Genomic DNA, 25409 nt, shown 5'->3' with positions numbered 1-25409 from the left:
CAACTTTTTTTGGTGGCCGTAAATGAAGACAACTGGAGGGTTTAACTATCAGCTGAATGACAGTTTGTTAGTCTTAAGTATTTACACGAGTAAACCAAAAGTTCATTTTAATTTTATTCAAGCAGTTAATGTTTAGTCTATTAATTTCAATCAATAAAACAGAAACTACGAGTGCATGAAATGTAAGTTACTTTACAGTGGAACACAAGTATTAATAAAAATCACAGACAATTTAAGAGGCAGCAGAATAGTTGGTAAGAATCGCTAACACTTCATGTCATCTATTGGGGAGAAGGTGATAAGTTTGGGGAGGCTGTATTCCTGCTTCTTTGGAGGCGAGTGCGTCTCCAGAGCATCTAGATCCAGTGAGAAGACCTTGTCTGTGGGTTGAGTTGTCGCAGGTTCCATCAGCCAGTCTCTGTCCGACGCCTTGTAATCAGACAGAAGACACTCGGGTGTCTTTTCCAGTGAGGCCTGACGATGATGTGGGGTTAAGGGTGACTGAGCCGATTCAATTTTCAGTGATTGGATCAGCACTTCCTCATCTTCACTCGTCACATCTACAGTTTCATCGTCAAGGCTCAGCAGGCTGTCGCAACTAGGCATTTCAGGGAGAGTTTCGTGTTCGAGGGTGAACTGGACCGTGCTGCTGCCGGTGCCGCTCGGACTGTCGAGGGCCTCCGTGTTGAAAGTGTCCCACGAAAAACTAGACTTCAGTAAAGCCTCCCGTCTGTCAGCATGGGGGCCACTGTGGAGCATAACAGCAGGGGTGACCGCACACGAGACGTTCTGCGAGGTGGAGTCGGGGCTCAGCAGCACACTGCAGGGTTCACGGAAGGGACTGAGGTGCCTCATTATGCTGCCGTCTAATTCAGCTGACTGCTGGATTTTCTTAGCGTTGTCTTCCTCCACAGCCTTTCTCCAGGAGCTTTTCACATCCAGAACTGAAGCAAAGAGGGAAGAACCATGTCAATTTCCCAACATAACGCAGTACAACACCATTATAAGAGGCTTCCTTCACAATTTTTACATCTATAAACTTGATTCTTTTCCTCAAGCGTTTGATTTCCAAGTACAAACCGCTACCTGTTCAGGTAAAGAAATGGTTTTAAAATCCAACAGTTAACATGAATGTTACATTCTAATTATGTATGTCAACAATATCTCTGCCCAGAGAACCATTGTTACCTAAACCTGCTATTTTCCCTTAACATACTGGAAAAGTATTGTTCCCAATATCTGTCTTTTAGGAGGGGAAAAAAAAAAAGCAGACAAAAGTTCATTTTCTAGGATCGGTTTAGTCTTGTTTATTCTGAGTCTATTGAAAGAATACCAAACAGGCATAAAGCTATAGTTTCCTAACAAAGAGAAGATAGTCTATTTACTTCTCTGATAAAAAATAAAAATCGCTGCACAAGTCAATTATTCAGACACAGCCTACAAAGTGATATACACTGTGCTCAATGCCTTGAAAAACACTCGTTATGAATGTTCAAGAAAATTCTATTTTAGACCACAGAAGAGAGGCAATAGAGTGGAAAACTACTTTTTCATAATCTGTACGAACTCCAGTTTAAACATTTATCTTAACATTTTCTATAAATGGTATTTTTTTTCCTTATCGTTGACACAGAATTCAGATTTAAAAGACATGAACACTAGAGGAAAACGGCTTACTGAGGCTCTCAGGAGTACGTGGCAGCTGCTTTCTAGTAGAGAAGGGATCTCTTTGAAGAGTGCTCAGAAGGCCCTCCAACTCCAAGCCTTTAATGCTGCCCTCTGACAGACTGGTTGTAGCTATAGCATCTGCAAACTAATTCAAACACACACACATTAGACAGGAATGAGTCAGTTACATTAGACTAACCTCTTTTCCTTACGGTAGCATATTAACGTAAGAAATAAAAATAAATTTTAACTGCATTAATCGTGGTGGGAATTCTACTCTGCTATAGCAACCATATTTCCCCTCAGGGATTAATAAAGTATTTCTATTCTACCACAGCATTTACAATACCTGATCAGCAAGGTTGTCACATTCCAGGTCGATCATTTGAGCCGTGGTCCTTACAGCAGAGCAGCCATGTTTCTCATGAACATGGCTGCTCTTTTTCACACTGGCCTAATAAACAAGAACAGATTTGTCAGATACACTAGTTCAACAGGTGGAGTTACTCCAAAAAAAGTAAGAATTTAACACAAAACAAAAGTAAGCTGAAACAGAACACTGACCTGTGGTGGCTGTACAGGTGGAGCCCGACCAGGAGGGGATGGAGGCGTGTCGAAAAGCCAGTCGAGAGATGTGTTTGCTCGCAGTGCTTCCATGGTTGCAGCAGGACTTTCAGGCCTCTCAGCTGTTGCAAGGAAGGAACTATTTCAAAGAGATAGAAAGTTTGGTCATTTGAAATATATTCTGTACACACGTAGAGTGAAACCAACACAGTACTGTTACCATAGCTACTAGCTTGTTTTGGGGCCTTAGCCCACTGCTAATCCTAAAGCATAGCTGTCATGTGGCCCTGCATGTCTTCAAATCAAATTAATAGATGAAATCACTTGAAAGTCTCAAGAACATTAGTAAACTGAGGATTCTACCATATAAAATTTGAATGAAGCTGCATCATTTCTTTTGACATACAATAATAAATTTGTACTTCACTTGGGTATTTTAAAATTAGATTTATATTCAGTGACACTCCAAGTCTACTGCACATGTTCCAGGTTTTCACAAGATTTAAACCAGGGGTGTCAAACTCATTTTAGCTCAGGGGCCACATTCAGTCCAATTTGATCTCAAGTGGGCCGGACCAGTAAAATCACAACATAAAAACCTGGAAATACTGGAAACGAATAATACACTATTTTACTTTATGATCAAAACGACAACAGTCCTACAAAAAAAAAGGACAAAAAACAAAAGCAAGGCAAAATGTTACATCAACAAGACAAAATGACAAAAATGAGAAACGACAACAAAAAAAGAGAAATAGACAAAAAAAGCTACAATGTGACAAAAACAAGGAAAAGTACATAAATGACAAATGAGGCAAAATATGACAAAACTAGAAACAAAGCAACACAAAAGAGACAAATGAGGGGGAAAAAAGGCAAAAACAATACACAAAACATTGAATAAAGCAAAACAAAAACACAAGCGAGACAAAAAGGAAAAAACAAAAACATGAGACAAACGACAAAAGTCAGACAAAAAATTACAAAAAGTGACACACAAATGACAAAACAACAATGAGCAATACAGCATTTTACTTTACGATCAAAACAACTTGTCATGGTCTAGAAATTATTTTAAATTTATAGTTTTACAAATTTAAAAACTTCAGTTGATGTCTTCTCTAATTTTTACACTTTGAGGGCTGGATTAGACCCTCTGGAGGCCCGATGTAGGCCCACAGGTCGCATGTTTGACACCACTGATTGAAACGTTTCATTATCAGTCCATGAGAGCATTACTCATTGGTCTCAAAACACTTTGTGCTCATTTATGCTACATTTCAATCCAACTTGTTATGCAGAAAAAATGTCTGCTCCGTATCTGTCCGTGGCGATTTCTCTCAATTCGCCGCGGTCATCAGAGAGCAGGGATGCTGTAGGGAGGACTAGTGGTGGACAGATTACTGCTTAGACCTGTCCAGGTATCTGCCTCCCATCAGAACCCAACCAACACACACTAAAAACTAAACACTACCCCATGTTCAGAATGTCATTCAGTTCACAGCTGTGATTACCTTCTGACAGAGCAAATAGGATGTACACCCTCCTGTGATTTACCCTCTGCAGGCTTCTCCTCTGGGAAATAAAAGTACAAACTTCGGTTACAAAACAAAAGCTAACTTCACACGTGGACTGTATTAGAATCTGATGCTGCTCACCGAGAAGTTTAGCCGGATACTGGGAGAAGATGCTACTTCTGTAACTAGCTTCAGCTGCTGGTTCAAAACACAGTGGAGCCATTGGTGAGAGGAAGCCAAGAGCCTAAAAACAGAAGAGAAACAAAACAGCTCAGGCAACATCAAGTGAAAAAAATCCTGCAAAGAAAGCAAATGAAATACACCACTCAGCCACAAAATTTAAATCATCTATTACTCCTAATCTTGAACTCTTTGTAACATTCTTCAAACCATTCCTGAGCATTTGTTGCATTGTGGTAAGAAGCATTATCCTGCTGAAAGAAGCAACTGCTATCAGGGAAATACTAAAGGGGTGTATGTGGCCTGCAACAATATTTAGATATGTGTAAAACTAACATCCACATTGATGCAGGACCCAAGGTTTCCCAGCTCAGAACCTCACGCTGCCTCTGCTAGTTCACCATCTTCCTCCACTGCATCCTGTCACCATTTCTTCCACAGGAAAGCATGCATCCGACTGTCCACATGTTGCAAGAGAAAATGTGACTCATCGGAAAAAGGCCACCTCCTTCATCTGCTCCATGCACCAGCTGATAAAGTCACAAGCCAATTGCAGAAGCTTTCAATGGTGGACCAAAGTCATTATTTACTGGCACTTTGAAAAGTGCAACCGCAGCTACACTCCAGTGTCAACACTACCATACTATAGAACATGCTAGAAATGCATTTGAATGTCATATGTAGGATGTCAAATGCAAAACAGGACAAACCACCAGGATGTCCAACTTCATCTGGTGGCATTTTGCAGTATGAAAGTCTGCACGCTCTTCTGGCCATTCTGACCCACAATCCTCTGCGGCAGGGACGATGTGTCACATGTAGCATAGCATTCACATGATTATAAACAAGGGTGAGCAGCAGAGAGCACACAGATCACAGGTCGTCTCAAATTATAGACTGTAACGGATTTATGGGCGACATGGAAAGCTTCAGGCACAAGATGACGACAAAGTAGTGCGTCCCAGTTATATGTAGTCTATGGGTAGCTGCACTATGTACTGATAGCAAGACTGACTGTTCACTTGTAGCTTCATATAACCCATGCCTTCACAGACGCATATGAATCATAATTACGCTATCACTCACAGGATCTTCATTCAGAAAAGAGACTAGGGGGGTTTCTTTCAGAGTCTCCATCCACTTCTTCTCCCATTCTGCCTCCAGCTCTCTGATGGCACTCCTGATTTCAGGAATTTCTTCCTTAGAAATCTTCTGCCTGAGAGTAGCACAAATGCAAGGATAACAACTCTTTATTCGGTAGTTGCAGTTAGAGAAAGCAAAACCATTTGGTGCCGACTACGTTCCCTTCCAGCTGCAATTGCTAAATGATATATACCTGATGAGGTGAAGGTCCTGCAGCATTCGGGCCATCTGATGACATTTCTCCTGTAGTTGCTGAGGACTGACCTGGGGTTTGGGGGCATGAGAGACCTGGAAACATTCTTCTTTCAGAAGCTGTGATGCATAGTTCATCAGCTCCATCACACAGAGGAGGTTCAGCTGGCCGCCTTCATACACATTCCCTGAACTTAACTGGAAAAACATACACAGATTAAATGCGATTGGTCAGACTTTTCAAAAGGACAGTCAAATTGCTATGCATTAGTTAGTTTCAGCAACTCAGTTTCTCAGCTTAAATTGTGAACAGTTTGTATATGAAACACTAAAACTGTGGCATCCAACTTGATATTTAAGAACGCCATTTAGCTTTTGGTAACAGTGAAGTAAGTGAAAGCACAGGTGCAAAAATCAAATGAACAATCTTTTGTCTATGTACACAATAAACCACCCCATTATCTATACGTTCACCTGATGTGGGAGATTTTCAATTCTCTCCAGCAGACGACGAGGAATTCTGAGGACTCGATCCGTCCCGTCCAAAATGTATTGATCTACATCCCCCTTCAAAACACTTTCCACTGCATTCTTCTCCTCTTTGATAGTCGACAGCATTCCATCAATGGTCGACCACAACAACCGCACCTACGACAACAAAGTACTCTTGTGAGCAAACATAAAAGGACTTTAAAAAAAAAAACATCTCTATTGTAGTATTTCATAAGCTGCCACAACACTGGTCATACAAGAACCTGTCAATAGTATAAATTCATTTAGAGACACGAGGAGTTTTCCCTGTTTTGTCTCATTAATACAAATGTGCAAATCATTTTTAATATTTAACAATTTCACAAACATAGCATTGCAAACCTTTTTAATCTTCCCCGCTGGAGAATCTCCCTCTTGTGCAGAATCACTGCTGTGACGCCTGAAAATACAAAGCCCCGTTTGTTCAATGTGTCTCAGATCAGATGTTGAAACTGTCAAGATTTTTTTTTTGAAAAAGCAAAAAGAAATAGTCATACATACTTAAGTAGTTCATCATACTTGGCACCATCTGCTCTGATGTCCCTCATAGACTTCACCAGAAGCCTTCACAAGAGGAAAAACAAAAGACAAAACTTCTAAAAACGCCACAGGCAGTTGAAACCCACTGTCCTGTGAAAGTCCATAAAACAAACTGCTGTGCCATAAATGGAAAACATATTAAGAATATTGAGGAGGACTGCATTCCTTTTTGGTGACCACTTGTTCTGGTACCGTTCATCTCGTCATCATGGATTACTGCAACACTTCATGGTGCTCAGTCATCATTAGCAACATTTCTTTCACCTGTGCTTGTCCTGCTTTGACAAATCAGAAAGTCTGCTGCAAAAACGGAGGTGCTGATTGTGAAGCCTCCCAGCAGTGACCAACTGACGTCGTGAACTACGCCCTTACCAATTAGTTCTTATAAAACAGGGGCTTGAAACAAACAGTGAATAAAACATGCAACACCAAGAATGCTGACCTAAAATTAAAATGAAATGCCTCTGAAAAAAATTGCTCAAGAAGATATACAACACGACCAGAAGAAGTAGTAACAGAAATAGAACAAATACAAAAACTACATTCTAAAAATAACTGGCCATGGCTAACAGGTTTGGAAATTAAATACAGGTGTTTGTTCCTTATCAATGCTCTCACATTGGTGTGAAAACAGAATTAATCAATAAAGTATTATTTAAAATAAACAACTGTGTATTCGAGCTCTTATGTCCCAACATAAGCAGAAGATTAAAACATAAATATAGAAAATGCACACCATTGTATTCAGCAGCAACTTTTACAACTGTTGAAACAGTAAATGAGAGAATGAGAAGTTATGACCACAAAATCTTTAATTTACAAGTGATTATATTTTTTTTGCATTTATGAAACATAACTGATACTTTGGGAGAAAAGCATCTACAGCTTGCCTCAACTAATGCAAATATAACGTAAGAACTCCGTCCAGCTGTCAGAATAGACGATCAAGGACTTACTGGGCTCGTCTCTGGTACTCGTGAAGAAAACGATCCTGATCCACCGCAGTTTTCAAAAACCTCGTACGGATCAGATTGAGTCTCTTAACTGCCATATCCAAGGTGGAAGCAGGCGTCGCTACACCCTCAGGAGTCCAACTGTCATCTAACAATGACAAGATTCAAAATTATTCAATAGATTTTTCTGCAAGCCAGAGCTGCATACCAAATTAAAATAAATAGGATCAAAGAAAACAGGTCCGGTGTTGTGTCACTCTACACTCCCAGATTGTAGTCAGATCATGAACACTGGTTATCAGTACTGAAATAAAATGTACCTGTGGTGAATGTCTTCATTTCCTGCAGCATGACATGATTGGTCAAATGAAGCATCAAGCTGGTAAACTTGGGGCCTCCAGGTGAGAGAAACAATGATGCCACCACTTTAGATCCAGCGTTCGCAGTTTCATCCTAGAAGCAGTGAATTATCAGCAGTAGCATAGTATGCATATTTTTGCGTTGGGTAGTAAACAAGTATCAGGCACAGGCAACGTGTGAAGAGATAGATGACATGCAACTCACTGAAACTCTGGCCTGAAGTTATCGTTATACACTGACACGTATTTACGACACTTCCGTTTATGCAAGTGACAAGGAGAAGAGAGTACACTTTGTGTTTTCCTAATCATAAATCAAAACATTTCCATCAAAAACGGATGCAGAAAAGGCATAAATTTGCGTATAAAATTTCACCAGAGTGCAGAAAATTAAAGGCTTGATGTTCAAAATTCCCTGAGTGGAGATCCCAGCCTAATGTGTCCCCCAATAACATTTCAATCAAAATCCACACCAAAGGGAGAACATATTACCACACTGAGGTTCTTACCATTATTTCTCGAAGCCAAGCACAGGTAATTTTGCGGAACTCAGCATCTGCTTTGTGGTTCAAAACAGGCCAGCAGTGTCTACCCCAAAACAGGTATCAAAAGATTAACCACTGATACTCATCACAACAGTACTTCGCAAACTTACTTATACAGAAATAACAGGTGTCTAACTTTACCTGTATGCCTCGTGAAATCGAGTCGGGTTGAGTTTCTCCAGCAAGAAATGGGTCACGATGTAGAAGGCATCTTTGTTTGGTTTGTCAAACATATTCCTGTTGGAAATAAAGAACGATTTATTCCACTAAAACTTAAAGCAACAAGTGTTGGAATATATAATGAAGTGTAAACTGTTTCTACTCGGTCTTCACATATTTTTAATATGCATCCTAAATATATAATTACAGAGGTTAAAAAATAGTGATGGTAATCATTTAGAAGGGTGAAAATGTACTGATGATACATGTATCTAAGAAAAGTCCATATGGGTCATCTTGTGTCAACAGAAGCTCTGATATGATTGACCTGCAAGCCTTCCATGTGCCATGATGCTTGTTAGGAAACATTTTGCAGGTCACACATCACACAGATTGCAGATCATAGGAAGCAAAAACGTAAACAATGATGTGGCAATGCAGCTCATGGCAACAGGTGAGAATCAGGTGAGAATCATACTCCCTACATTGCTGCTATGATTTCTTACTATTCAATCCTATTTTCACCTTAGCTTACTTATATTTACTTTTAGTACTGTACTGTGCTTATATCTTATTGCAATTAAGCACTGGATTTATTCTCACATTATTGTAATTTTTCTGAGCAATATCTGGCACAAAATTTTCCTCAGGATGAATAAAGTTCTAGCTTATCTTCTTTTTGGAGGGGATTTTATTTCAGTTGAATCTAGGAGCTTCAGTTAAAAACAGAAACTGGATTTCTTTTCTAGGTTCTTCAAGATTTTAACTCCCATCCACGAACTGAAAAAGCCTCTTAGGTGAGAGGTGAAATATCTTCAAAAAAAAAACCTAAGAGGACTGCTTTTCTACTGAAAATCCAATATTACCATGATCTGGATAAGTGGACTGAAGATTACAGACTCTCCTTTGGTTTCTTTTCTCTAGTGTATGATAATTCAGTACAGGAGTAGTTCTGTGAATGTAGTAGTTAAATAAAGAGTCCAAGACAAAACGAGTACTGTAAATTAAAGTGAAAGCAGCTAATGTGAAGAGACAAACAGTCTGTCAAACAGCACAGTTTGCCAATACTGCAATGTAAGAACATGTCAACTCTGTCCACTTACGGCCCTATGTTGATGTGTTTCAAGGTAACGTTGGCTTTGCCGGCGAAGGACGACGTTGTCATGTCCGGCTGAAAGCCCAGCCCCATAAGAGCAAACCACAGATACTGTCCATTCTTCTTCTGCAGCACTGTCGCCATTATTCCGAGATGAAAACAGTTAGCCAGCTAGCCTCCCTGCTAGCTAACTTCCCGCGAGCTTCCTAGATTGTTCTGTTTTCGTCAACTTACATATAACACAACGGGATAAAAACAGCATAAGACCGCCGAAAAGCAGCGTTGTAAGATCCAACCAGGTTGTAGATACGTGTAGTTTCACAATGGCTGATATAAATTTCTTAAACTTTAGAGTCGGGAACCGTAAAACACAAACCGCCAATTTTTTCCAATAAAACCCGGAAGTTGTTAACAACTGCATCCGGTTGACGACAGAAATTGCTACGTTACACACAGAGGTTTTAAATACATCTTTAGGCTTCTGACAGAAGCGCTGCAGAAATCTGCAGCTTTTAAAGACAGAACAGCTGCTATCTTGAAAAAAATGAAATAACATTACGTTTGGCATCAAAAATGCAAAACACATTCTTAGAATAAAACTAAACTGGATTAAATCAAAGCAATCAATGATGAGAAGGTGGAGTTATGCTACAAAATACATGCAAATAAATCACAAATTACTGATTTAAATGTTTGTTTCTCAGTTAATTTTCTATTATTTTCAGACTAAAGCCAGCAAGAAATAAAGCAGTTTTAAATCTTAGGCGTAGCGACGTTGAACATGCAGCCTCAGACTGAACTCACGTCCTAAAAACCTCAAAACCGGTTGCATATTTTGCATCAGTCTGTTAAATCCCAGCCGCTACAGAGAGGTTGAAACTTTAAATCAGAGTCTTCTTCAGGTTTCACATCTCCGTACTTCATCTGAACACATCTACTCCAGCTGATGGATCTGGTGGATTGTTGTGTCTTATGTTTTATGAAATCATAACAGATTCATCACAGAGGCTGCAGAGACGACCTCCTCTTCCACCCAAAAATCAACCTTTATTTTAACAGTCGGAAGAAATGGAGCGAAAACTTCCAAAAGTGTGTTTCTAATGTTTTCACTGAAGCACTCACACTTGCTCTGATGCATCGTCTGTCTGTGTTGACTTTGGAACAGGAGTCTGTTCTGTATAGTCGAGGAGTTTTTGAAAGATAAAAGTGAAATATCTGAAAATTTTATCAGTCGACGAAATGGAGACCAACAAATAATTGAAGCTAACATTAAACGTGGGTCTGTAGAGCAACATATTCAACCTGAAAACTGGAAAATATTCACATTTTGCTCCATTAGATTGACATTTCCAGCTAAATATCTTTTCTTTTGAGCTCATATAACATAGTTTAAGGGTTATATTAATTAATTAAATTTGGAATTTAGGGTCATAATTTACCAAACAAGCACCATTATTTATTAAAGGAGACTTGAAGCTAGCGTTTGTGACCATAAACTCATCAGGAAAACATTGAGGAAACAAATCAGGTGAGAAGTCATTTTCTCATTGACTTCCATAGAATTGTTTTCAGAGGAGTCGCCCCCTGCTGGTTTGTTGAGATAATGCAGGTTTAAAAGTGAGTTCAGAGTGTAGTTTTTGGTTCTACTTAAGAGCGACATCACATTTTGGATCATATTTAGAATCCTAAAGAAGTACTATACATTTCTCTTTGAAGAGGAGTCGTCCCCAGCTGGCTGTTACAAAAAAATGCAGGTTTGAGAGTAATTTTAAACTATTTTGGTGAGTTAAGAGTGTTTTTGTAGGTTCCTCTTCAGAGATAGTTGTAATATTTATATGGTAGAAGTTAGTCATTAATCATTTTAGATTTAATCTTATGATCACATAGAACCAGAGATGAACTAAATCGGCATTGTGTTGCATTTATATTGAGCTGTTTTTGTGTGTATTTTTTACCTGAACTAAATCTGTTTTTTCTGTTTTCTCAAAAACAGATCATTTCTAAGCTGACAAACAGGATTTATCCATTTTTTTTAAACAAACAAAAACAGATGTTTTACCGAGTTTACGTTGAAAACTCTGGCCACAATGCTTGTTCTGCTTTTTAACAGATAATTCAGTGTGTAGCTGCAACACAAAGGTGTGTTTTTTGATGTCCCGGTTGATGTACGACCTCCTAATCCTCCTGCCGTCACACCGAAACATGTCCTCACCTGACAAATGGAGCTTCTTATCTTCATCTTTACTTACTTTGGACTGACTGAGTTCAGCTGAAACTGAATCCTTCGACACGTTAAAGAGTTCGTCTCGTTTATCCAACAAACAGGTGCATGATGGGGAGAAAAGATAGAAAGAAGTGGTTTAAAGGAACAGATTTGGTAGAAAAAGCTCCTTCATTTAGTGATATTAAATTAAAGGAATCAGTTGTACATTTAGGACTTTAATCTTTGAGAATTTTTATTGTTGCAAATTAATGACAGTTCTTAAAATGTTTTTTTCTTGTAAATTTGTGAGTGATCTCACAAATGTAAGACTTTAATTTAAGAGAATATTCAATTTTTTTCTCAGAAATCTATGACTATTTTCAGAGAGCATCTGCATCTTAAAATTTTCGTATTTTTTCCATTTTAGTCAAATTTACAGATGTTTTGGACACGTTTTTTTGGAAATATCTGGATAATCTTGGAGAGATTCTGGACATTCTCAGAAAACAGACATTTTGGACAAATTTAGAATAATTCTGGTCAAATTGACAGTTTTAAGTCATTTCTGGTTGGGTTTTGGGTCATTTTAGACAAGTTTTGTTATTCTGGTCAAATTTTGAATAATTTTCATCTTTTTTTCCCAATATCTGTGGGCAGATTTTCGGTTATTTTGGTCAAATTGATGGATGTTTTGGGCTTTTTTGGAAATCTTTGGGTAATCTTGGAGAAATTCGGTACATTTCTGGACAATTAATAAGGCATTTTGGACAAATTTTGAATAATTTTCTTGATTTTTTGAATGACTATGGACAGATTTTAAGTCATTCTAGTCAAATTAACAGTTATTTTGGACAAATTTCATGTGAGCATGGAAATATTTGGGTAGTCTTGGACAAATTCTGTACATTCCTGGACAACTGAGACATTTTGGACAAGTTTTAAGTCAAGTTTTAAATTCGGAGCATTTTTTTAATGGAACATTTCCCCCAAACTTTGGTTCCATTATTTTGTGAGGGTTTTTGTTTGTAAGTATAAAATAATTCCCTCCAACACTTCTGAGCACGTTGGTTGATATCATTAGAAGGAAAATAGTTTTAGTCTCTTTATAGCCTCCATGGTCCTGAACCGACACAGTTCTTCCTCCTGACTTTACCCAGAATCCTCATGAAGCAGATTGTTATTTTTAGATTTAGCAGGCAGATAAAGATCCTCAGAGCTGCTGATGTAGATCTCCTCAGTTTAAAATCAGGTCTTCAACACACGGAGCTGTTGGTGTTTTTTCTCTCCTCTCTGAAGGAAGCTCCTCATCGCTCCATATGAAGTGACGGATGTGAAACTTTCCTTCAGTCTGCAGCTTTTTTCTTTCCTATAAAGGCAGAAACTCTTGAGATTGATGGACTCTGGGAAGTTCTCCTTCACATCTTGTTGTCGTCTGACTGAACTCCTGCGGACAGAAAAGTGACTGATTTCCATTTTCTGCTAGGCTCAGTGAAGTTATTGCTTTTTTTTTGTGGGTTTTTTGTGACATAAAAAGGGTGTTAGTGGGTCAGCTGTGGTTCCGAAAGCTCACAGCTCTCCGTTAGCGCCACCCTGCATGGTGATGGTGGTTCTGACGGGCCTGAAGCCTCGGTACTGTCCATCCGGACTCGGATATTCCTCCCGGATTCTCTGGATGCAGCAGCTGGGGACGGCCGGGTGGCAGCCGGCGGGCGGCGACCCAAACCTCCAGCTGATGAACTGCTGGTAGGCGCAGTGACGCAGGGCGGCGGTCCGGACCCGGTCCTCCAGAGGCGCCAGGGGGTCCCGGTACAGCAGGACGGCCTCCAGCAGGGGGCGCCGCAGAACCAGCTGATCGAACAGCGGCGACGAGGAGATGCAGCCGCCGGAGCTCCGCCTGCAGCACAACTGTTCCTGAGGGAGGGAGGCAGGAACGCAGCAGTCGCATTTACACCAGGAGGGAGCAGCGGGTCGGGGGTTCTGGTCAGCTTTATGGTCCTGGTCCTGGTCCATACGGGGCTGCAGGAGGCAGAGGACGGCTCTCAGGTGTCCTGGATCCTCCTGGTGGGACAGAAACAGCTAATTAATAACTTTATTCATCCACAGAGTGAGAATTTAAACACAAACGCAGCTCAGATTTAATTAAAACACAGCAGAAAGTAAAAAATGATTCACTGAAATTCATTTAAAATAATAAATAAACGTGACACTGACTGACATGTTTGTTCTCATTGTTTGGTTTGTAAATTAGACAGATAATTAAATGAAAGACAAACTGCTAGCTGTACTATATAAACCATTGGAAAGCTTCTGCTGGTAATCCTCCTCTTGTCCTCATTTATGGGCACCAAAAAATATTGTTTCCTTGTCTGAAAAAAATTCAGCAAAAAAATTCCCCAAATTTCTGAAAATTTGCAAAACCTTCAGGAAGAAAATCCTAAAAATTCCTTAAAAGTTTCCTTGAAAAGTTTTATTTTAAAAAATCCCCAAAATTTGGCAAGAAAATTCTTGTAAATATGTTTTAAAAATGAGTAAAAATCTTCCAAAAAATCCTAAAAATATCTAAAGTGATTCCATATATATCAGTAAAATTTCTAATATTTTCTTTAAGAACATTCACAAAAGAAAAAAAAAATCAACCAAAATCCAGCGAAATTCACCGGATTTTGGTTGATTTTGTTGTGAATGTTCTTAAAGAAAGAACATTTATTGTTGTGTTAGACAAGTTTTAGGTGATTGTACAAATGAAAAATACTGAAAACAAGACTTGGAGATTCTCAGGCATCTTCTGAAGCTTCTTTTTGTCTTTGCTCTTTAGTTTTTGTGACTTTATTTTTGGTGGGTTTTTGCGGTAAACCGGATCTCGTCTTTACCTGTCGAGGCAGAACCGACATCGGCTTGACGTCCTGTAAGCTTTTCTTCAGGGATCTCTTCACCAGTCGGAGGTTGTTCTCGTCCACGTAGGAAACACCCAGGATGACCTGAAACACGGGAACACATCCAGTGTTAAAGCACCAAACGTGTGTCCACTGAACGTCACGTCGAGCCTCTGGTCACCTTCTGCTGGTCCTGGACGTCCTCCACCTTCCTCTCTGAGTAGTTCTGTCCGACCTCTGCAGAGTAGCAGCTGGTTCCAATCAGCCAGTCGATCAGCACCGTCGTCTGGAGGAAGAAAAAAAAACAGTTTCACCTGAATGATGGAGAGTTTCACTGTAATCTGCTCTGAGAAAACATTAAAACACAAAACCTCATTTATCCTGCAGCTTCAGTCTGTCTCTGGAGTTTATTTAGCTCTTTTTGGAAACCAGTTTCTGTCACTAAAATAATAATAATAAAAGATGAACAGAAGTTATCCAAGATTAAAATACACACAGAGATTTTCTTTTAAATTCAATCATTTCATAAAAGTCAAAACTATCAAATGAAAAGTTAAAATAATGAGATAAAATGTCAAAGTTATTAAATAAATCGATTTTCTACTGAACAAATAAAACTTAAAATTCCGGACATTAAATGATGTAAAAATTTTAAAAAAATAGATTAAAAGAAAACAAAATGTTTTAAATGTCGATTTTGAGTTACGAAGCAGAAAAAAGGCGGAAAATTATTAGAAAAGTCAAAATTCTACCTTAAATAATTAAATAACGTCAAAGTTATGGGCGAACGAGTCAAATATGTAACGTACCAAGGCAAATTCAGAGACTAAATATTTAAAAAATAATAATAAATCCTTCCTAAGTCATAATGTTGACTCAGATAACAGATTATTTTCTCTAAATTGTGTCTGATTTTCTTCTTATTTCTCCTTTAACCCTTGTGTCGTCCTGCAGGTCAAAACTGACCCAGTTTAAAGTTTAAAAATGTGAAAAAATACATATTTTCACAGTGAAACTTCTGATGTCCACATTTTCAACATTTTTGGGAAGTTTTTGAACATTTTTGAGTAGAAAAAATAAATGTTACAAATGTTTCTTTAAGAAGATTCACATAAAAATCTACCAAAATGCAGTGAATTTTGGTTGATTTTTTTCTGAATGTTCTTAAAGAAAATATTAGAAGTTTTACTGATATATATGGAATCACTTTAGATATTTTTAGGATTTTTTTTGGAAGATTTTTACTCATTTTTTTGAAAATATTTGCAAGAATTTGCTTGCCAAATTTGGGGGATGTTTAAAAGTAAAATTAATAAGGAATTATTGGAATTTTCTTCCTGAAGGTTTAGTAAATTTTCAGAAATTTCAGGATTTTTTTTGCTGAATTTTTGGATTTTTTTGGACAAAGAAACAATGTTTTTGATGCCCATAAATGAGGACAACAGGAGGATTAATCAGTGGTAACCTCCATGTGTGGGTTCAGAAGTATTCTGGAGCTGAACTGTGATTGTGTTTCCTACCAGAGCGTAGTAGGACAGCGTGGAGCCGACGTAGACGATGAGCTGGATGAAGCTGAACTTTCCCGCCTGGAAAACAACAAACACATAAAACACATTAAACACAACAAAAACAACAAACACAAAAAAGTTTTAAAAATAAGAAGAAAAAAAGTCAAAATTATGAGCAAAAATACTTCCAAACAAAACAGAAAGTTAAAAAAAAACTGTAAAAATGTAGAATATAAAGGAGCATCCTTCGATAAAACTCCACCTGTCCGAACACCATGACGTCAAAGCGGATCCCGAAGGCTTTATAGAGCGTCCGTTCCTCCACACCGTTCACCTGGTTGTATTTAGCAAACCTGATCAGAGGAAACGAGAAGAAAAACTTGATTTATATAAACAAACTGACTGAAGTAAAACATCACCACGGCCACGTTCTTAGCTTGCTTTTGAACAAATTTGCATCATGTTGCTGCTGGTTTTTTTGCACATTTTTTGTTAGATTTTGCGTCATGTAACTGTTGTTTTTGTGTCTTTTTGTCTCGTCTCTTACGTCGCTTCTCGTTTTAGCGTTGCTGCAGTTCATAACTTGTCTTTACAACATTTTATTGTTGTCTTTGCACCACTTTTGTCTTGTTTTGTTGCTGTTTTTGACATTGTTTTTGCCACATTTCATTGTTTTTTTACATTTTGTTTTGAAACGTCTTTGCACCATTTCCGTTTTGTTTTTTCAAACATTCTCTTGATTTTTTTCTTGACTTTGTGCTGTTTTTGCCTTGTTTTAAACTATTTTTGTCTTGTTTGTCTTGTTGTTGCAGTTTTTCACTTGTTTTTAGCAACACTTTATTCCTGTTTTTGCACCTTTTTCCCTGTTGTTTTTGTTTTCTTTTTGCCTTGATTTTTATGTTGGTTCTTGTCTTAATTTTGCACAATTCTTGCCTAGCCTTATGATGTTTTTGCACTGTTATATTTTGAAACTGTCCATTTCTGTCCTCCTATTGCACAATTTCTGCAGTTTTCAACTCATTTCTGACACGTTTTCATTGTTTATCTGCTGTCTTTGTCTTGTTTTGAAACTATTCTTGTCTTTGCCCCATTTTAGTCTCACTTCCCCAACATTTTATTGTTATATTTGTGCCGTTTTTGTCTTGTCTAGCTTTGTCTTTGTGTCTCATCGTGTTTTATTGTTTAATTTTCCGATAATTCCTGTAATAATCTCCACCGTCGACCTCTGACCTTCTCACCTGAAGTTGAGTCCTGGATAAAGCGTTCTGTTGCTTTCTTTCTCGTCCAGACGTCTGAAGGAGTATCTGGGAAGGCAGCGATGCATCAGCGGGTCCAGGTTACAGTCCCACTTGATCTGGATGCCGATGACGCCCCCCTGTGGTCGACAGAAGGAACCACAAGACAGTCGGTTAAGGAAAACTTGGCAGAGGGAAACCCAGAAGAAGCTTTTTGTTTCAGTCCAGAATCCAGACTGAGGTCAGTTTTTGTTGAATTCAGTGTTTAGTTTTTAATTAAATGGGACTTTGATCTTCAGCTCTGCCACATTTAAGACAGAAATATTGAATCAAAACAAAACAAAGAAAGCCCAAAAGAAAGAATAAAATAGGCAAAAAAACATGACAAAAAAGAGCACAACCAATAATAAAATGTTGCAAAAACAGAAAAGAAACTACAGAAAAGACGAGACAAAAACTGTTTCAAAACAGGACGAAAAAGCAAAGCGACAGGATGCAAAAACAACAATAAAATGCTGCAAAAACAAGAGCGACAAAAACAGTTTCTGAAGAAAATGGTGCAAAAATAAGATAAAATAGTTCAGCAACAAGATCTATTAAAAAAAAGTGTTAAAATAGCACAAAACAAAGAATGAAACTTTGCAAAAATGTAGTAAAACTGATTCAAAACAGAACCACATTGTTGCAAACACAAAACTAAAATTCTACAAAAACCAAACTAACAGGAGGCGGTAATGGAAAAAGAAACTATTGCAGTCGCTAAACTTCAAGAGCGTCTCACTCCACTACATTTCAGAGGTATAAGTGCTCGACCAGAATGGTGCAAAAACACGGCAAAAAATGTGTTAAAATAAAACAAAAATGACACAAATCAAGTTAGAAATTGCTGCAACAAGACAAAAATGTGGCAGATACAGTTACAAGGCGCTGGAAAAGTAATGACAGAAACAAACAAGAAAGATGCTAAACCAGTAAAAAAAAAATGGTGCAAAAATAGGTGAAAAAATTGTACAGCAACAAGAGAAAAATGCTGCAAAAAACATGATGAAACTGAGCAAAAACAAGATCAAAATGGTGCAAAAACAGACATAAAATTTTGCAAAAACAAGGTATAAACTGCAGCAAAAAAGACAAATGGTGCAAAAACAGTTACAAAGGGTTGCACAAAATATGTTATAAACAAGACAAGAAAGATGCAAAAGCATTAATGAAGTGGTGCAAAAATAAAACAAAAACGGTGCACAGTCAGCTGCAAAAACATGGGGGGAAAACTGTGTAATAGCAAAACAAAAGTGATGCAAAAATAAGACAAAACCTTTTTACCAAACCACACTTAGTTTGTAGATGAATATTTTACATTTAGGTTAATAAAATCTGACACACTGCTGCACTTTAAATTTATCTTTTTCTCCACAGTTTCATCCACACAAACTGAGGAAAGTGTTTCTGTGGCATCACTTCCTTATTTCTGATTAGTTTCATTTCTGCCTGACGACAACAAAGGGTTACCATGGAAACCAGAACAGAGAAAGTTTTCTGGAGATTCAGTGAAAGAACTTTTCACTGGTTTGGAATCATTTTAAAACAAACTTCACCTCCACAGCCATCTCAGAGAACTTCTCTCCAGCCGACCGGACCACGTCTCCCAGTCTGAAGATGGGACACAACGAGTCGTTGCCACGGTTACAGCTCTTCAGGTAGTCGGCGGTCATACCTGGGAGGATGTTACGTCTGGAAAACAAAGAATAAGAAGCTGTTTATGCAGCAAAAAATGATTGTTACAACACAAAACAATCATAACACGGATTCTACAAGTCTAAAATCTGTTGTATTTTCAAGCAAACCGGAAAAAAATGAGGAAGTTAGAGGATTTAAAAATACTTTTCAAGTTCTGACGTGTAAATGGAAGAAAAATATGTCAGATTCTCCTGGAAGTTTTCCATTTGTAATAAAAAATGTTGTATTAAATCAAAACTAATCAAAAATAAGACAAGGAGCAGTGAAATATAGAAGACAAACATAACAATAAAATGCTACAAAAATTAAACCAGAATGGTGTAAAAACTGTGGCAAAACACAGCGAAAAATGTGTAAAAATAAAACAAAAACGTTGCAAAAACAGGTTTAAAAACTGCAGCAGTAACAAGATAAAAAATGGTGCAAAAACAGTAACGCAGGGCTGCAAAAAAAACTGGTAAAAACAAAACAATAAAGATGCAAAAACAAAAAAAAAGGTGCACAAACAAGTTAAAAACTGCAGCAACAACACAAAAATGTTGCAAAAACACACAATGAGACTGAGCAAAAACAAGACCAAAATGGGGCAAAAATGAGACAAAAATCGTACTACAGCAGCTACAAAAGTTTGCAAATAAAATGGTAAAAACTGTAAAAACAAAACAAAGATGCAAAAACAGTTTTTAAAAAATTTAAAAAATAAAAAAGTTACAAAGAGTGGCAAAAAACATGGTAAAAAAAAGAAAAAAACACGTTAAAAATTGCACAACAACACGATAAAAATGGTGCAAAAACAATTACAAAGGGTTGCAAAAAAAAGGGAAATAAAAACAAAGAAAGATGCAAAAACAGTAACAAAATGGTGCAAAAAATGTCTGTGAACTGTGAAAAAACAGAACAAAAATGTTGCACAAAAACGAAAAACTGTAGCAAAAACATCACTAAAATGGTGCAAAAACAGCTACAAAATGACAAAAATGAAAGACAAAAAGATGCAAAAACTTCAGGAACAACGAGGCAAAAATGGTGCAAAAATAAGATAAAATGGCCCAAAAACAAGCTTGCAAAAACAGAAGTAAAACTGCGTTGCAAAAACATGGCATAAACTTTGTAAAAACAAAACAAAAACGATGCAACAATTGTACAACAACACGATAAAAAAGGTGCAAAAAAAGCAGCTACAAAGACGGGCAAAAAATGGTGAACAACTGTGGAAAAACAGAACAAAAAAAGATGCAAAAACACGATAATAAATCGAGCAAAAATTGCAGGAACGATGAGGCAAAAATGGTGCAAAAATAAGATAAAACGCTCCAAAAACAGGCTTGCAAAAACAGAAATAAAATTGTGCAAAAGCAAGTTAAGACTGCAGCAAAACCAAGACTAAAGTGGTGCAAAAACAGCTGCAAGGAAGGGCAAAAGGTGCTAAACAACTGTGGAAAACCGGAACAAAAAAGATGCAAAAACAAGTTAAAACTACAGCAACAACCTGAAAAAAATGGGGCAGAAAAGAGAAAAACTGAGCGATAAATAGTAATAAAATCGTATTTACTTGTCGTCTTCATATCTGTTAATATTAAAGACACTTTCCTATTTTTCACCTGTTAAATATCTCAGCTTTGATGCTTTTATGTTTTGCATTTTGTCTTATTTTTATTTTTAACATATTTGCTGTGACACTCTGCTATTTTCTCATAGATTTGGTTGGAATTAAAACGAGATGAACACTTGAAGTCATGATCCATCAAAGCTTAAAATATCGTCGTCTTTTCTGCATGATCAGCACTGATGCTGCCGATGCTTTCTAGAAGACTTCTTTAACAGAAACAACTTTAACAGCGTACAAATTCTGCAGCCAGAGCTGAGAAATCGTCTGAAGCAGCTTCTCCTTCTGACCTGATGAAGTTGAACGCCGGGAACCGGATGTTGTTCTTGATGAGGACGGTGAAATTCTCAGCTGCTGCCAACAGAGCGGGTCTGCAGCCACAAAGTAAATATAATCGTGAGATTACTAGCAGGAAACAGACGATTATGAACACGATCAGATTCACAACGGCTCAGTGCTGCCACCTGGTGATCAGAGTCTGGACCAACAGCCGACGTTAAACCAGAATAAGTTGCTTTAATGCTCGGAAATCACTTTGTTCTTGTGTTTAGTCTGAATAAAGTCACAGAGAAGAAAATATTGGATGTTAAATGAGACGTTTCTGGGATGTAATTAACAGAGTTTTATCAATTTGGGGCAATTTTGGGATTTTCTCTGGTAGATATGATGGTGAGATTCTGACAGACAACCTGTGTTAAAAAAAAACCCACTAATAATAATGATAATGATAAAAATAATATTAGTAATAAAAATAATAACAATAAAATTAAAAATAATGATAATAATGATGATAATAACAATATTAGTAATAAAATAATAATAATAATAATGATGATAATAATAATAGTAATAAAAATAATGATAATAATGATGATAATAACAATATTAGTAATAAAATAATAATAATAATGATGATGATAATAATAATAATAATAGTAATAAAAATAATGATAATAATGATGATAATAACAATATTAGTAATAAAATAATAATAATAATGATGATGATAATAATAATAATAATAATAATAGTAATAAAAATAATAATAATAATGACCATGATAATAGTAATAATATTAGTAATAATGATAATGATAATAATAATATTAGTAATAAAAATACAAATAACAAAAATAATAAAATTAAAAATAATAATAATGATGATAATAATACTATTATTAATAAAATAATAATATTAGCATTAAAAATAAAAATATTAAAGATAGTAACATTTTAAAAATAATAAAAATAATAAAAATAATCAAATTAAGAATAATAATTATGATAATAGTAATAATATTAGGAATATAATAATAATAATAATGATAATGATAACAATAACAACAACAACAACAATAACCTCGGTGGGTTGGTCTTGGTTTCTATGGGACACCAGGCGGAGACTTCACAGGTTTTCTTCAACACGTCGAACTTCACACATGATCCGGTTTGAATCCCTGCAGACAAACAAACAATCCTGTAAACTCTGGATTTAAAGCATAAAAAGTCCGTCTAGCAGCAGCTGAATGAGTGTTCTGCTGAGCAAAAAGCTGCAGAGGAGCAACTGGAGTCAAACTGCAGCAAAGACACCAGAACTTCCTCGTCTGGGTGAGGAAGCAGGCACTGGATCAACTTCACTTTCTCTTCTAGGAGCTTTAGGGTTTCTTCCAGATCTCCTTCAATAACCGACTGATTTGTTCACCAGCAGTTTAAATAATAATAATTTAAATGACCTTTTAGGACATCAAGAACACACCTCGTTTCTGTCTTGTCTTTGCATCATTTCTGGTTGTTTTTGTACCGTTTTCGTCTTACATATGTGCTGCTTTGAGGCTGTTTTTTCACTTTTTGCTCTTGTTCCACTCTGTGTCTTTGTTTTGCACCACTTTTGTCTTGTCTCTGCACCATTCTTTGTTGCTTCTGTGCAATTTTTTTTCTCGTCGTTGCCTTTTTTAAAAAATATTTTTATGCTTAAACTTTCTGCACACAAGTTTGTCACAGCTTTTCACTTTTATGTCATCTTCGTCTTGTTTTTGCTCTGTTTTTCTCTTCATTTTGCCTTATTTCAGTGTGTTTTTGGACATTTGTTTTGTTGTTGCTGGTTTGTAATATTTTCTACAAACTAAACAACCTCCTGCTTTACGTTTCCAGCAGCGTCCAGAGCTCATGAATCAACACTTGATGTGTGTTTTCAGGCAGAAAACGGCGTCTGAAACTGAGCTACAAACACAGATTTAAAGTTAAAACAGATCAGTGTGGATGTAGCCTGTAATCCTCCAGGTTAATCTATAATAAATGTATAATAATTAACGTTAATTAGCGTACCGTGGCTGTGCAGGTCCCAGCCTCCTTTCTCACAGTCCTGATCAGAGCGACACGACGATCTGCCTTTGGAGGGAACCTGGAATAGAAACACTGCTGCAAAATAAGAAGGTTCTGCTCACTTCTCATGAGCGTTTAAGAACCGTTCGACAAGATTTAACCCTCGTGTCGTCCTGCAGGTCAAAATGACCCGTTTTCAAGTTTGAAAATGTGGAAAAATTAATATATTTTCACAGTGAAACTTCTGATGTCCACATTTTCAACAGTTTTGGGAAAGTTTTGAAAAAGAAATGTTAAAAATGTTTCTTTAAGAACATTCACATAAAAATCAACCAAAATCCAGCGAATTTCGCTGGATTTTGGTTGATTTTTATGTGAATGTTCTTTAAGAAAGCATTAGAAGTTTTACTGAAATATATGTAATCACTTTAGATATTTTTAGGATTTTTTTTGAAGATTTTTACTCATTTTTTGAAAATATTTACAAGTATTTTCTTGTCAAATTTGGGGGATTTTTATAAAATAAAACTTTTAAGGAATTATTGGAATTTTCTTCCTGAAGGTTTTATAAACTTTCAGAAATTTGGGGATTTTTTTAAAAGTAAAACTTTGAAGGGAAACTTCTCAAGAGTTATTGGAATTTTCTTCCTGAAGGTTTTGCAAATTTTCAGAAATTTGGGAAAATTTTTTGCTGAATTTTTGGATTTTTTTCAGACAAGGACATTATATTCTTTAGTGGCCGTAAATGAGGGCAACAGGAGGGTTAAATCGTTGAAATTAAAGTACTAAAGACGAAGCAGCACCTCTGCACATCTCCCCTGCTTCTGATTCTTCGTCACGATGACGTTGGTCACCACAAAGAAGGAGTTCTTCTCCTGAAAGCACGAAGAAAAACGTCTTTAGATCCTCCTCTCTGATTAAAACATGAAGAAGTTTGTGATCAGAGGATCGACCTGAGAGGCTCCGCTGAAGTCCACCACGTCCCAGACCAGCTCACCGACGCCGGGCAGCCGGATCTGAGCGACGCCCTTCAGCTTGGTGGTGACGGAGCTGACCACCAGATCAAACTCCTGGTACTTCCTGTTCCACAGCATCATGACACTGAGAAGTGAAGGACCAGGACATGTTAGAAGAACAGGAGGAGGACAAGAGGTTTGGGTTTGAAATGAAACACTTCAATCACAGCAGAGCTAAAGAGTGAAGATACAGATTTAGAAATAACCTGCAGAACAACGTCACAACTAAACATCTCACTGTTTAAAAGTAGAAATTCTTCAGATGTTTATGTTTATTCTTTAACTTTATGTTGTTGTTTTGGCACGTTTTTATGTTTAGCACAGTTTTCCTGCTGTTGCACCATTTTAATCTCATTTATGCACTATTTTTGCACCGTTTTTTTTGCACTTTATGCATCATATTTGCTCTGCTGCACCGTTTTCCAACCATGTATTTGCACTGTTTCTGTGTTATTTGGTCTAATCTTATTAAACTGGTTTCTGTTTTCTCTTTGCACCATTTTTGTCTTGATTATGTGGTATTTTTGCACGGTTTTTTTTTGTGCACATTTTTGCTCGTTCTTATGTTTAGCACAGTTTTTTTATGTTGTTTCTCTTTGCACCATTTCTGTCTTATTCATGTGCTATTTTTGCACAGTTTTTAGCACTTTTAGCATCATTCTTGATCTGTGTAACGAATGCTTACAGCTGCACAGCGTTCATCTTGTCTTTTTCACTGTTTCTGTCTCATGTTTGCAGCACTTTTTCGACTTCACGGTGTCTGGTGAGATTCTGACAAACAGCCGTCTGGAAAAACAATAATCTGTGTCTTCTCTGGATCAACTCGTCTGCTGAAAGTGCAGAACTGGGAAGTGTGATCGCTTCACTCACCAGATGAAGAGCAGGATGGCAGCGTTCAGGCTCCACTTGAGGGAACCGAGCCGGACCGACTGGATCCGGACCAGCTTGTTGGTTTCATACTGACAGAGTCGGAGGACGGAGCAGCTCGGCATGGTTCAGCCCGGCTCAGTATGCAGCTGCTGAGGAGGAGGAGGAGGAATCTCTGACTCATTCCTTCACTGCTGCTTCCTGTGTGGCCAGTCACATGGTGTCACACACACACACACACACGCACACACACACACACACACACACACACACACACACACGGTTCAGATGGTAAAAGGTCAATACTGAGGCGTCAGACTTTCTAAATGTTGCTTTTGTGCCAAAACAATCCAGTGAAAACGACTGAAGCTCCTCCAACACTCACTGGTAGATTTACATTATTTATATATCTTATCATTAAAATAATGACATGTGTTTTAATGATGAGTGTTTTGTGTATTTTAACACTGGAGTGGAAATAGTTAGGGTCCGAGCACTGACAGTGCCGAGGACCCTATTGAAACCCTAGGGTTTATTTATCATTCTTTGTCGGCCTCGAAATTGGCCTTTTTGACCCCCTAAACATATATGAAAAC

The 25409-nt window shown here is 37.4% G+C and overlaps 3 protein-coding genes and 1 non-coding gene across 4 annotated transcripts in view; 1 reads left to right on the top strand and 3 right to left on the bottom strand.

Annotated features, from left to right (window-relative positions):
* The window catches only part of LOC110962536 (pyruvate carboxylase, mitochondrial), a 627844-nt gene that overhangs the window by 216794 nt on the left and 385641 nt on the right, over positions 1-25409 (top strand).
* On the bottom strand, positions 102-10350 carry haus6 (HAUS augmin-like complex, subunit 6). Its single transcript, XM_022210583.2, has 16 exons — positions 9455-10350; positions 8334-8429; positions 8157-8235; positions 7609-7741; positions 7292-7436; positions 6297-6359; positions 6138-6195; positions 5739-5912; positions 5266-5462; positions 5016-5145; positions 3891-3993; positions 3747-3807; positions 2233-2371; positions 2018-2122; positions 1678-1813; positions 102-944 (listed from the first exon to the last, which is right to left on the bottom strand). Exons 1-16 carry the CDS (start codon positions 9589-9591, stop codon positions 265-267), a joined length of 2436 nt encoding a protein of 811 aa, XP_022066275.2. The 5' UTR covers positions 9592-10350; the 3' UTR covers positions 102-264.
* Positions 3537-3667, bottom strand: LOC127532516 (small Cajal body-specific RNA 8). The gene has a single exon (XR_007939933.1). It is a non-coding gene; the product is annotated as a small Cajal body-specific RNA 8 (non-coding RNA).
* p2rx7 (purinergic receptor P2X, ligand-gated ion channel, 7) lies at positions 10473-25018 on the bottom strand. Its single transcript, XM_051943658.1, has 13 exons — positions 24817-25018; positions 23884-24031; positions 23734-23805; positions 22934-23009; positions 21969-22065; positions 20900-20980; positions 18862-18997; positions 17270-17406; positions 16294-16384; positions 16044-16109; positions 14705-14809; positions 14521-14628; positions 10473-13708 (listed from the first exon to the last, which is right to left on the bottom strand). Exons 1-13 carry the CDS (start codon positions 24936-24938, stop codon positions 13217-13219), a joined length of 1731 nt encoding a protein of 576 aa, XP_051799618.1. The 5' UTR covers positions 24939-25018; the 3' UTR covers positions 10473-13216.

The sequence above is a fragment of the Acanthochromis polyacanthus genome, chromosome 23 (assembly GCF_021347895.1).
Source record: "Acanthochromis polyacanthus isolate Apoly-LR-REF ecotype Palm Island chromosome 23, KAUST_Apoly_ChrSc, whole genome shotgun sequence".
Lineage (NCBI taxonomy): Eukaryota > Metazoa > Chordata > Actinopteri > Pomacentridae > Acanthochromis > Acanthochromis polyacanthus.
The sequence above is the reverse complement of the archived record's forward strand: the minus strand, read 5'-3'. Positions and strand labels throughout refer to the sequence as shown.